The 12,996-nt window shown below is 51.1% G+C and overlaps 2 protein-coding genes across 11 annotated transcripts in view; both read right to left on the bottom strand.

Annotated features, from left to right (window-relative positions):
* Window positions 1–865: 865 nt before the first annotated feature.
* PVRIG (PVR related immunoglobulin domain containing) lies at window positions 866–3,108 on the bottom strand. The gene is made up of 6 exons (XM_008527314.2): window positions 3,048–3,108; window positions 2,390–2,759; window positions 1,955–2,305; window positions 1,744–1,867; window positions 1,596–1,653; window positions 866–1,493 (listed from the first exon to the last, which is right to left on the bottom strand). Exons 1-6 carry the CDS (start codon window positions 3,081–3,083, stop codon window positions 1,167–1,169), a joined length of 1,266 nt encoding a protein of 421 aa, XP_008525536.1. The 5' UTR covers window positions 3,084–3,108; the 3' UTR covers window positions 866–1,166.
* Window positions 3,109–7,667: 4,559 nt separating this feature from the next.
* STAG3 (STAG3 cohesin complex component) overlaps window positions 7,668–12,996 on the bottom strand; it is a 28,873-nt gene continuing 23,544 nt past the window's right edge. For 8 of the 10 annotated variants that reach the window (XM_070566282.1, XM_008527309.2, XM_008527308.2 and 5 more), the window contains 4 exons: window positions 12,665–12,766; window positions 12,283–12,361; window positions 11,144–11,203; window positions 10,452–10,880 (listed from right to left, as the gene is read on the bottom strand). In XM_070566282.1, coding sequence (XP_070422383.1) covers window positions 10,872–10,880; window positions 11,144–11,203; window positions 12,283–12,361; window positions 12,665–12,766 — 250 coding nt within the window. In that variant the 3' untranslated portion in view covers window positions 10,452–10,871. Of the gene's footprint in view, window positions 9,937–10,451; window positions 10,881–11,143; window positions 11,204–12,282; window positions 12,362–12,664; window positions 12,767–12,996 lie in introns of those variants that run through there. The other 2 variants (XR_011524353.1, XR_011524352.1) reach the window with 2 other exon arrangements.

Below are 12,996 nucleotides of genomic sequence, written 5' to 3'. Positions count from 1 at the left end.
CTGGGCAGGCCCTCCCTGAGCCAGGCAGAGGGGTGGTTCCTGGCTTGGCAGGTGGCATGGCTTGGGATTTCCCATACGCAGGATGGAGGAAGGGGCTGAGTGGCAGGTGTACCCCCCCACTAGTATTCAGCCTGGTTGGGGTTGCTACCTTAGCCTGGCTCCTGCCTGCCCTCTGCCACCTGGAACCCGCCACGTTCCTGTGGAGCCTGGCAGCTTACAGAGCTCTCTCGCCGAGCTATCTCACATGGCAAAGGCGCGATGAGGCCCAGGCTGCAGGCCTGTTTGCTGAAAGCGGGCTGGCTCCCAGATGGGAAGGTTAGTGGGGAGGGGAGCCTGCGTTCAGCTGCTGTCTGAGCGGGCCTCTGCCTGCCCCCCGAATGGCCAGTGGGGAGTAGTCCTGGTGTCCTCGTGATAGGAGAGGAGCCCGAGGAAGGCACCGTGGGCAGATTTGGGACGTGGAGGGAAGACAGGAGGGCCCCATCCCCAGGCCATCAGGGAGCCCCTGTCACAGGGACACCAAGTCAGACGACAGGGACTTTTCTCAGGTTGAAGCCCCAGAAACTCCTTCTGCTCTCCTAGGACGTGGTGGGATTTGAGTATGGACCATCCTGCCTGGGGGCCACCAGACCCCCAATCCTGTCTTCCCACCTGGTGTCCCTCAGCAAGGTCTGCAGGGCCAGGAGTCCCCCTGCCCGACACTGCCACCCCAGCCCCAGGATCACCCCCTGTCCGGGGGTGGGCAGGGGAGGCATCTCCCAGGCTGAGGCCCTGTCTTCCTCCACTTCTAACCTGACCCCTGTCTCCCAGGGGTTGTAACTGCCTCTAACCTCTTTACCCCCCAAGAAAGAAAAGGCCCAGGCAAGGCTCCGGTCAGAGAAACCATTTTGTTGACTTAGTTATGACATCACTTGGGAGAGTTGGGGACTTGAGAACAGGAAACCACCTGGGATGGGGTTTGTCACCTCACATACACACACGTGTGCCCACACACGCTGACCACATCCGCAACAAGTGCGCCCTGCCCAGGCATGTGTGGAGACACTTACTGGAGGCCTAAGAATAAAACCAGATGTGCAAAGGTGGTGGCGCCCAGGATGCAGACACCCAACAGAGGGGGTCCCAGAGGCCTGGGAGGGGAGGAAGGCTGAGTGGACTTGGGGTCCCTCTCATCGAACTCCTAAACGACCCTCCACGGCTCTGGGCCCCAGAGGGTCAGGGAAAGGGGTAAGGTTGGGGCCTGCATGGGGAGGCCTCTCTCCTGCCTGAGTATAGAGTCCATTCTCAACGGAGATGAAACTGCTGCGAGCAGAGGCTGGCAGGGATGCCCAGGGGGCAGGTGCCTGGGGTTGGCGTGTCCTGTGGGTGGGGAGCTGCGCCCACCTTGACAGCGGCTGGGGCGGGAGGACGGTGTCCAGAGTTGCTGGGCAGAAGTAGCTGGTGTTGACCGTGGCATAGGGGATGTGGAGAGAGGCCAGGGAGGCTGGGCCGGCCGCCTGCAGGGGTGATGGGAAGGAGGCCCCAGTGAGGCTCCACCCCCTGGCCCTCTAGCTGCAGCCCACCCCATTCCAGCTCCAAAGTGATCCCCTCGTCCTCACCCTTGCTGGCATCTGTGTCTGGGGGCTGCTGAGGGGTGGCTGAAGCTTCATGACAGACCTTGGAGAGAGTTAGGAGGGTGAGGGGCAAAGCACATGGCCAGCCCCGTGCAGTGGGGGTTGAGACGGGGCCGCAGGGGCGGGGTCTCACCAGTGCCTCTGCCGGCGCAGGAGGTGGAGGAGGTAGAAGCAGCCAAAGAGGAGGACCCCCGAGACTCCCCAGATCCCAGCCAGGTCGGCCCGCACGACGGGGGCTGGAGTGGAGGCAGAGAGCCCTGCACACAGAGAGACGCACCAGACGGCGCCCGGTGCTGGGAGGCCCTCCCTGCCCTCCCCGGGCGCCCTCCCCTCGCCAGCCCCACCTTGGTCTGTGCTGAGGGAGGGGTTCCCACAGGCCGCCTGGGAGCCCTCGGGGAAGGAAACAAACTTGCAGCAGAAGGTGGTGTTCGGACTGGGGCTTCTCCCCTCAGACCCTTCCAGGGTGAGGGAGATGCTGGTTTTGGTTTCCCAGTGGGCCTGGCGGGCTGGGGCCTTCAGCTCGGTGCCGAATTCCGGGTGCAGCACAGCCAGGCTGGCCCCTTCGGCACCATCGGGCTTCCCGCAGCTCACAGTCACCAGGGAGATGGAGCCAGATCCCAGGAATCCACAGCGGACAGTGAAGGACGGGGACTTGGAGGCCTCCGTCTGAACTTGCACCCAGACCTTGGGGGTCCCTGTGGGATACAAGCATAGGGAGAGCCCAGGCCTGTGTCTCCACCCGCCCTCACAGCCTCTGCGTCTCTCTGGCCTCCACTCACCAGCAGTGACGCAGAGTGTCAGCAGCGCCAAGAGCAGGAGCAGGGCCCGGGGCCTGTCCATGGCTCCCCTCTGGCCCAGGCTCTGGGGGCTGTGATGGTGGGGACGGCACCTGTTTCCGGTCTCATTGCAGGAAGTCTGCAGGTGTGAGCAGGCCGGGGGAGCAGCCGGGCTGGGTGTTCTCCACACCCTGCCCCACTTCCTTCTCTCACTTACCTCCGTGTGGTGAGCAGTGGGCGATGGACCTCCTTCCTCAGGAGACTTAAAGTGACAGTGACAAGGTTTCCCTGTCTCCATGCCGTGCTTCAGGGTGAGCAGGGCGGGTGGCTGAGGTTCCTTCCCCAGGGCAGTCTGTGGGTAGCCGGCCAGGCCCTGGAAAGGGGTGAGGGGTGGGGGAGGGAAGAACCAGGGGCGCCTGGTTTCTCCTCAGGAAGAAGACTCTGACCCCTGGCCCTTGCCCAGCTAAGGGGCAGGGAACGTGGAGGAACTTGGGAGGAGGAAGACCAGACCTGTAAGCAGGCAAGTCAGCAGGGAGACTACCAAGAGCCAAACCGAGCCTGACCCCTCACTTCTCTCTTGGGGACACCTGAAGTGGCCTTCCACACTGCCTATGTGCCAGCCAGTCCCACATTTAAATCCAACCCAGACCTCCCTCCTGACCTCCAGCCTCGCACAGCCAGCTGCCCCGCTTAACATCGTCTCTTGGATGCCTAACGTCACAAGCACGCCCCAAACTGAACTTTGCCCCGTCTGCAGCCTCCCCCAGCACAGGTAGGACAACCGGCTTTCAGCTCCTCAGGCCAAAGGCATGGGCATCCGCGACTCTTCTCGTCTCCAGCCCATCAGGAAATCCTGACCACCTGTCCCTCTTGCCACCTGTCTGACCCAAGCCGTCTCTTTCCACAAAGTGTGGCTCCATTGCTTCCCTGTTTATGTTGATTTACAGAATGCAAACCAAGCCAAATGCTGTGGTATCAACAGTGACAGGGGACCCTAGCCAGAGGTCAGAATGCTTTGCGTCTTGTCTTATCCTGTGCTGAGCTTGAATCTGGAGAGCAGCTTGGTGAGCTCAGGGTTAGAGCCAAGGGCCCATGCTGAGGACTCTCGTCCAGGGTGTGGTGAGAACTGAGAGGTGGCCCAGGGCTGTGGTGACCTCTCTGAGGCCAGGCCTGCCCACGTGCCCTGGATTCAGCATCTGTGTTTCATCCTGTAGTGTTAGCCATAGACCAGTCGGTTTCTTGAGCAAACTCTGTCACTCCCTCCACACCTGAGAGCCTGGATAAGCAGGGCCTCCAGGCCTTCACTTCACTGCTCCCAGCCCAGTTGGTGTTCTCTCCCCCGCTTCACCTTCTCTCAGGCCTGATGAACCAGTCTCCAAACCTGACCCAGCCCTGCGCTCACCACCTCCTCCCTTACTGTTCCCCTGACAGGGTGTGAGATGCGTGCAGAGCTGACCCAGTTCAAGGTGGCCCAGCCCAGTGTGGGTGCAGAGCACCGGGGCACGTGGGGCTGCTGGCCTCAGCCTCCCTAGCCTGGAAGACCCTTGTCTCCCATCCTCCCCACTTTGCAAGGCCCAGCTCAAATCCCACCACCTCCAGGAAGCTGTCCCTGAGTGAACATTTCCTGCTTGGACAACCGTTGCACAGATGGCGGGCCCTGAGTGGTGGCTGTCTTTTATTCACTCCCCACACAGTCCGAGTACATAAGAGGAGCCCAATACTTGGTGATCAGGATGTGAAAAGCCTTGGCACGAAGTTAACTGTTCACCAATATTTTCAATTTTATTTTTACTCTTTGCGTTGTGTCTCATCCTGTGCTGTCCCCTCAGTGAGTCCTCACTGTATAAGCCTCAAACACAGAAGAACAGAAAACGTCAAAGTCCTCCCTCACCGGCCTACTCATTCCCACTCCCCTCGCCATCTGAATTTTCATGAGATTGAAACTGTCAATCTTTTATCATCTCTAGATTTTGTGTATTGCTTAGAAGGCCAAGTTCTAAAAACAATTCCCTAGTTTTGTTTTTATGCTTAACTCTACGGAGGGTTTATTTTTAGCCCATGAAGAATTTTGATTTGGGGGCTGTGTACAATAGCGTGACATTTTATTTTAGATGGAGAGCCAGATGTCCCCAAATCATTTATTTTATTTTTTTTGAAAAAATTTTTTTTTAAAGATTTTATTTTTTTCCTTTTTCTCCCCAAAGCCCCCCGGTACATAGTTGTATATTCTTCGTTGTGTGTCCTTCTAGTTGCCGCATGTGGGACGCTGCCTCAGCGTGGTTTGATGAGCAGTGCCATGTCCGCACCCAGGATTCGAACCAATGAAACACTGGGCCGCCTGCAGCGGAGCGCACGAACTTAACCGCTCGGCCATGGGGCCAGCTCCCCCCAAACCATTTACTGAATAGTCTCTTTCCCTACCGTTTCAAACTGCCCTCTTGATCATAAATCCTTACAAGTGGTTCTGCTTCTGGATTCTCTTTCGTAGTCTATCCACTGACTGACTGGCTTATTCCTCTTTCAATGCCACATGGTCCTAAGTAGAATGCTTTTATGTTTTGATATATGTGAGGGCCCTTGTCCTTTTCTCAGAGCTTTCTTGGCTATTCCTGAATAGTCTCCAGAATTTTGAGCTCCAGAGACACAAAGTCACTCAGCCTAGCAACACAAGCCCTGGATCATCAGGCCAGCATGGTCGGCCTCTTCTCTCTTTGGCCCGGAGGTACTTAGATGACACAGGTCTGGCAACGGCCACCTGCTCTGATGCTTCTTGGTGAAATCTCTGCAGCCACAGCCCGAGTCCTGCTGCAGTGAAAGCAGCCTGTGGTCAGTCTCTAGAATTGGGCCCACGAGGGTTTGAACCAGTGTCACCATTTCATAGCTCTGCGGGCTTAGACAAAGAGACTTAACCACCCAAAGTGGCAACATCTCAACACGGGTCACATGGCTTCCCAGTATAAGTGAGAGGACTAGTTAGCACAGGTGCGGCACTCTGCCCCGGCCTGGCTCGAGCCCTCAGCGAACGTTGGTGACCATCCTTTTATGAGACCTTCCTCACGTGGGTCTGTAGAGTGAGCCTCATAACTGCCCCATTTATTTTATTTTTACCTATATTTTAAATGTTGTGAAAAAGGCCACTTATTTTCCTGCACCAAAGTAGTATAAACAATAAGAGGCACATCTGAGTTATACTATGTGCTAAATTTGTCCTCGGTGATTCACACATATTAGCTCCACACTTACAATCACCATATGAGGAAATAACCCTCCCAGGGTCGCAAGGTCAGTATACAGTGAAGCAGGATTTGAACACTGACAAATATTTTAGCTCCTGAACCCACACTATTAACAACTATGCTGAGCTGCCTCTCCTACACACAGTCAAAACATTTAAATTGAATTGCAAGATTTCTGTCAAAACCCAGCAGTCCTCTGCCCCATCAGTGGAGAAACTGTGCTGTTTCCAGATTGGGCTGCCTCCTCATGCTCGGACGCGAGAGGCTACGACAAGGACACGAGACACTTCACTTTCGGCGTCTGCTACACCACTCAGTCTCTTCACCGGTTCTCATCTACTTTTCCTTCAAGTCTCCCTGGGATTCTGTGTTCCTCTGCCCGCCATTCTTCTCTAGTTTCCAGGGTTTATTTCTGGTGGGTTTGCCACTCTTCTCTCTCTCTGCTCTTTCCTGACCACACTTTTTAGTGCCTATTTCTCCAGCTCTCCCAACTCCACACACGGGTTTTTAGTGAATCTGCACTCAAGAGTGACGTGTTCTGTGGATCCTCTCCAGGGTCACAGAGTTCCCCCATGGCCAGGGAAGGAACTACAGAGCTCAAGGAAGGCTTCAAAACGTCTACGTGTGAAAATAAACCATTTCCCCATCTTGCCACCTCATCCCTTCATGTCACCCAAGCACAAATTCTTCTTCCATCCTGTAACCCCCTGGTCAGTGTTGCCTGGAGTTCAAAGCACAGGGTGACTTACCTTCAGCTCGAGACTTTTCTCAGCAATCTGGAAAAACCTCTTCCCTTTAATAATTTAGGAGAGAACACCAGCAATTCACCTTTTGGCGGAGCTCATGGCCACAACAAAGGTTAAAAAAGAAAAAGCCTGATTGAAAATTATTTAAAAGCAATTATTATAAATTTACTAATAAAAGTTATTACAAAAATTATAAAAGCAATAGTAAGATAACAGGCGTGCAAGCACCACCAGGCCCCTGAAAAGGATCGCTTGATGTCACTTATCAGCCCAGGTAAGGTTCAGCCTGTGCAGGGGCCTCCCCATCTCCAGCCCGAGCTACGGTTCCAGCCTGGCCTGGGCCTGACCACCTGGAGCTGCTGCCCGTGCAGCCCACACCCCCGCCTGTTGGCAAGGGGTATACTAGCACAAAACCCTTCAAAGCTGTGGTTGTCAAGGTGAGGTGTTTGTACCTCAAGGTGGTACACAAAACGTCTACTGATGACATGCAGGAAATATGACTAATTTCTAATTTTTTAAGAGAAAAATACAATGAAGTTAACTTTTATTACTATGACATGACACTGGTGCCCTCACTGGGATCCCAACGTCTTGCTTTACCTCTAATCAGATCAGCATCCTAAGGTAAGAGAGGCAAACCCACAGCTTATTACGATGAGCTTATTACTGAAGTTTACATGCTACAGGATGTAGTGGTTTTGTGGCCCCAAACAATGCACATCCCCTCTGAGAACGCTGTCATCTGCGCTTGGAAATCGTTTTCTGACCTGTTTACAACTCTTCCAAGCGAAGAATTTCAATGGGTTTTAACTCATCTATTCAAAAGGTGGTGAAGAGAGCCAAATCAGCACCTACTTCATTTGGATTTACATGTTTTTGAGAGGTACTCTTTTCAGTTATGAAGGTCATTAAAACTAATTCTCAAAATAAGCAACTTTCAACTAGAACTTCAGAAAATGTTAAACCATGATTTAAAAATTTTTCTCACTTTGCTCTAGTTTTTTAGAGCAAAAAAGTATTTTGCACTGTTAACCAATAACATATTTAAATAATTTATTTCAACTCACCCATTACATTTTTAATGTGTATAATAAATTAAAATAGTAAATGTTTATATAATATATAAATATATTTTTTTAACTGATAACGAAGCCCAGACTTTTGGAGTCTTATGACTCTACGGTTCTGTCTCAGTTACTAGTGATACATAACAAATCACCCTAAACTTAGTGGTGCAGACGTTACCGGCACATTGGGTTCTTACTGTCCCCCAGTCTAGAAATCAAGAGCGAAAACAAATGGGAGTAGAAAGTAAAAGTTTATTAGCTTGTGCACAGGAGAGGCACAACAGAGCTGGTGTGGAAAGGAAAAGGGGAAGTGATCGGCTCGTTAGGGAGTGGGATCGAGGGGCTTTTGTTAGGCAAAGGCTGGGGAAGAGGGCCTTGTCATGGCATGTGGAGGTGGGGTTGTGCTTGCACCTGTGCTGTTGTTCAACATGCCACCTCATGCGACGCATGTATCATTAGCATGCTAGCTCTCCACTCCTGGGTGTGATTTTTACTACGCTAATGGGGCTAGAGTCAGCTTCAGTGGACTCCTGGGTGCTAGGGCGCATGCGTAAGCCCAGAGGCCACAGAATGTGCATCTCGTTGGCCTCTATCTGATTCTCCTAGCTTGCCAATTGGTTAGGCCAATCTTGTTGGGGCCAATCTTGTTAGGCCTGGGGCCTTGCAGATGGCCCTGTCTCATTAGGCTGGTTCCTGTCTCATTAATACCACCATTTTTATCATGTTCATGGATTCTGAGAGTCAGGATTTGGAAAAGGCACAGAAAACATGGCTTGTCTTTGCTCCCTGATGCCTGGGGCCTCAGCTAGAAGACTCAAAGGCTGGGTGTTGGGATCATTTGATTCATGTCTGAATCATGTCTGGTGGTTGATGCTGGACATAGGCTGGGACCTCACCTACGGCTGTTGGCTGGATGCCAACATGTGGCGTTTCCATGCGGCTGCCTGGGGCTTTCTCACAGCATGGTGATTGGGTTCCAAGAGTGAACAGCTTGTGGGGGATCAGAATTGGCCACCCCAAAATGTGTCTCTTTGCCTTGCCTTGACTATTTTTAAGAACAAAAGACTTTGAAAGCAACTTTGACCTTCCCCCTAATGGTCTAAAAGAAATTTAAAATAAAGGCCTGTCCCCAGGACAGGCCATCACCATAGATAACTCTGGGTATCTGGTGGACTGGGAGGATCCTTGCTAAACCTGCTCTCATTAGATTTGTATTTACTAGACATTTGCTTTTCCATTTCCATGTGACCTGCCTTCTCCCCTTTGAAGCCCCAAACCACCAGCCCCAACATCCTCCTTTGCCTTTAGCTGAAGATGGTATCTATGATGAGAGCCTCTGCCATTTTGGCGAGTTACCCAGGTTTCCTGAGTCTCTCTCATGTATACATGTTATAAAGCTTTGTTTGATTTTTTCCTGTTATTCTGTCTCATTTCAATTTAATTCGTAGCCCAGCCAGAAGGACCCAGTGGGTAGTGGAAATGTTCTTCCTCCCCTACAATCTTAAGAAACAGGACACGGAAGCTACCAGCTTAAGGTCTGGATTTGGAAACTGGCACAGCATCACTCCACCGTATTCTATTAATCAAGCAATTGCAGAACCCATATTCAAGGGGAGAGGACCTAGACCCAACCTTTCAATAAAGAATGTCAAAGAATTTGGGGAGCATGGTAGAAAAATTGCAGATTCCAAGGTTGGGGCTCAATCCACCAGACTAGGGTGTCTGCTGCATAAAGATCTCCACATTTACAAAGGCTCCGAGTTTCTCTTCTGATCTTGTGAAGTACCCTCAGCTTGGCTGGCATTTAAATAACTCAGCAATCTTTCTCCTCCAGGATCCTTAGTTCCCACTCTGCTCTCAGATCCCACAAAAAAAGCTCCTCTCCCTAGAGTTGTTCTACCTGAATACACGTTAAAAATCTCTGAATGGCTTAGCTGCCCGCCAGGGCACTGGTAGCCTGCCTTTCCAAAAGGAGACTCAAAAACCCAACTTCTAGCTTTTATCTGGGAGGGAGAGTATGGGAGAAGAAGGGGGAAAAGGAAGAAAGGAGTTTAGCTGAGTGACCAGATCACAGGAAGTCATGGTTCCTTCTGCACAGACCTAGATGGCTAGATGGCTATGTTCAGCCTGGGAGCCCACAGTGAGAACTCGAAATTAAAGCAAATGCCCAGGACAGGGAAGAACTGGAAATCATATCTAAAAGAAGAGGCTGAAGGGTTCCTTAAACAGTTAAAGGAGAAAGCAACAACAGTGTCTCTATATATTTGATTGCTTGTCAAAGGGAAAAGAGAACAGAGGTGCTGTGAAGCTCCAAGCAGCAGAACAAGAACAAACAAGCCGAGTTCCAAGGAGGCCGGTTTAAACAAGTCAGAGTTCCAAGGACGCCGGTTTCCGGAGGCTATTTTGTGGCAGGATAGGTGAGAGATAACGGTGGCAACGAGAGAAGAGACAGATCAGAGAGATATTTTGGAGAATGACTTGACAGAACTTGGAAGAACAGGCTGGGGAAGGCAAGAATGAGAGAGAAGGTGGTGTTAAGGACTTGGATTTGGGGGTCAGACGTTTAGAACAACTTATAACTTTCCTCCTAACTTGCAGATACTGAGATTCTATAAAATTTCAAATTGTAACAGGTGTCTTTGGGATGACTACTTAAAATTACCCCAGAAAAGAACCCTTGGGTAAAGGCTGTGAAGATATGTGGCCTGGTCTGGCCTCAGTGTAGGTGACACAGGCAGGTCCACCCTCTAGCCAATTAGATACTACCTCCCCTCTTTGGCCTAAACTGTCGCCACTATTCCAAGGCAGCCAGTCTCTCCCTAAGCCCTTGGCCCCATCCAGTCTCTCAAGTGCTAAGCCTTACATCCTTGAGAGCCAGTACACAAAGCACCTGGTGGAGGGTGTGTGCAGTGCAGGCATCTGTACACTGGACCACGGGGCTAGGCAGAGCCACTTCAGACACCAGCAAAGAACCTGATCTCCAAGAGTTTAACAATCTCAAGCCACACTTTGGGAATCGGCTGATTCAAACATGTTTATTGAGCTAATCACTAGGGCACAGAAGAGGCTGGGAAAGATATTTCAAAAATACAGGAAAACTACTTGGCTATTTCCATTCAACACACGAGGCAGTGCCCCCCTCCAATACTGAGGAGAAGCCCTCACCCCTCCAAACCCAGCAGGAAACAGGCAGTCTGCTCAAACACAGAGGGACAGAGCCATGGTGCATTGAGAAGGCAGGGGGCCTAAGGCTTCTCCATCCCAACATCCTCAGAGAAAGGTGAGGTTAGAAAGGCAAAGCCCACCTCTCCTTCCCCTCAGAGACCAGGGGGAGGCCTGGAAGTAATGGTTCCTTTTGCTCTGTTCTCCTGTTTGCCTTTTCCAAGTGGTTATGTCACTGAGGTGGAGCGTGGAGATGAGGAGGGGCCGAGTCATGTCAGAAATCCTGCAATGAGAAAGATGGAAGGGAAAAACAATGTCGTAACTACACAGCAAAGGGCAAAGAGACGACTGCAAGGTCCTCCAGATGACCATTCTCCTCCTGCCCTCCCCTCAAAGCTACTCCTGAAGCTCTGGGGACAGCTGAGAGGGCAGGCCCTGGGCCTTCTTTCCACCTATTTGACAGGGACATGGGTTACCTACCGGCACCTCCCAAGGACACACAACTCCTCTTAACCTGCCTTCACAGTCTGGTTGGGGGATGCTCACCTCAATGTTCAGCTCTGTAGAATCTAAGAGGTCCAGCCCGTGCTCACTGGGGGAAGAGTGCTAGAGACAATGAGGTCAAAAGTCAGAAAGACCCTTCCCCACTCCCGTCACATGGCGAACAGAAACAGTGCCCTTTCCAGTCTCACAGGAACAAGTGCGAGGCTGTGGTGGGTCCCTGGAACGGTCAGGGAGGGGAGAGTCGCAAAGGCAGGGGAAGCAGCAGGCTCAGGCCTAGACTTCCTGGAGTCACCAGAAAAGGGTCTTTTCTCCTAGCCTGCCGACTGAGCCCCTTAAATTCATTCAGTTTTGGAACCAGAGAATGAGGTTTTTCCTAAGGGAACTTTAGGAAAGACTATTTTAATAGAGGTCTTGCTCTCTAGTTTCCAGTTTGAAGATGTCATTGTCTGGTTTTTCCTTCTGAGCATAACACCTCCATTCACCTGCTCTATTCCGTCCTTTCTCCCTCCTCAAAGAGCAGAGAAGGGAGCAGGAGAACAACAGCAGACACATAACCCTGTTTAGTTTATAAGGTGCCTTCACTTTGTATTTTGTGGAAAAGCTCCATTTTAAAGATGAGGAGGCTGAGAGGGGTTAAGCAGCCAAAAGTGGTGGAACTGAGGACTCAAATTCCATGCTTTTCCTACTAGACTGGCAGCATTTCCTCCTGGGGAAGCAGGCAGGGCACAAAAAGGTAGTAAGTGGAGGAGAAGGGGCTGGGGCAGGCCTCTCAGGAGACAGGAGGGAAGGCAGGAGTGTGCCTGTGTGCGCGTTCTGAAGAGACTTACTGAATGGTTGCAAGATTGGACTAGACGACCCTCCATCTCTAGCTCTAGGACTCCCTTCAATTCTTAGGAGATTCCGAGACAAAATACTTATTTGAGGATTGAGAGGGCAAGTGCTACTCCAGTCCTTTTTGCTATTTTTAATTTCTTTTCCCTATTTCTTTAACAAAAGTAAAGTCCAAGCAAAGTGCAAAGTAACTTACAAACCTCCCTCTTTCACTCTGTGATTCTTTCAAAAGTCCTAAGCCGCTTTCATATACACGGGCATCAGCAGGACTGACGGGAGAATTACTCTCGTTTCTCTTCCTCACATCTGTCTCCAGTTCTAGAGTGAGAGGGTATGCTGCAGCCGCTCACCTTGTTTGTATATTGCCATTCTTCACTTGACTCATGCTGAATTTCCAACTCTTCTTCATCCTCTTCCATAAGGCTGAGTCTGACAGCAACAGCAAAGAGCAGAGTTTTTCCAACTGCTGTTTAAGGACTCCTGAGGCACCCCAGGGGCATAGGGATGGGCAGGAAGTAGAGCAGGGCTCTAGGTTCCTACTTCTGCTTCAATCAGAGCAGCTTTACTTATATCAGTTTTACATACTAGGGTTCCAAATTATCCTGAAAGGAGGTGTTCTGTGGTTAAAACAAGTCCGAAAAGCACATAATAGAAGCACTGGATAAAGGGAGAAGCCCCTCACAGTGGGCGACAGCCCTGATGTGAAGATAGATGATGATGAGAAAAGCTCACCGGGTCAGCTGGTTGCCCAGATCAGGACCTGGAGGGTTGAGTGGAATCCGGAAATGATGTGGGCTTGAGAACTCTGACCTCTGGGTGCCTGAAAGGGGTTGGCTGTTGGGAATGAAGTAGGATCAGTGATGGGATAAACACAAAGGGTAAGAAGAGGAGATAAAGTGGCCAGCGTTAAAGGGGAGAGAAGCTCAGAGTGTAGGGAAAAAGAGAAAATTTAAAGCTAAAAAAATGGAAAAAGATTGGAGAAAAACCTAAGAATGGGGGAGTGCTGCAGGAAGGAACAGAACAGAAACAGCAAGATGGAGATGGCAAGACACCAAACTGGGAAA

The sequence above is a fragment of the Equus przewalskii genome, chromosome 12, assembly GCF_037783145.1.
Source record: "Equus przewalskii isolate Varuska chromosome 12, EquPr2, whole genome shotgun sequence".
Taxonomy (NCBI): domain Eukaryota; kingdom Metazoa; phylum Chordata; class Mammalia; order Perissodactyla; family Equidae; genus Equus; species Equus przewalskii.
The sequence above is the reverse complement of the archived record's forward strand: the minus strand, read 5'-3'. Positions and strand labels throughout refer to the sequence as shown.

What these genes read in the sequence shown, in the direction of transcription:
- PVRIG (XM_008527314.2), bottom strand. Translation starts at nt 3,083, where the DNA reads ATGTTAAGCGGGGCAGCTGGCTGTGCGAGGCTGGAG. An exon ending in CTCCCTCAGCACAGACCAAG is followed by an intron (nt 1,868 to 1,954) that starts GTGGGGCTGGCG and finishes CTCTGTGTGCAG; the next exon opens with GGCTCTCTGCCTCCACTCCA. An exon ending in CTGCGCCGGCAGAGGCACTG is followed by an intron (nt 1,654 to 1,743) that starts GTGAGACCCCGC and finishes ACTCTCTCCAAG; the next exon opens with GTCTGTCATGAAGCTTCAGC.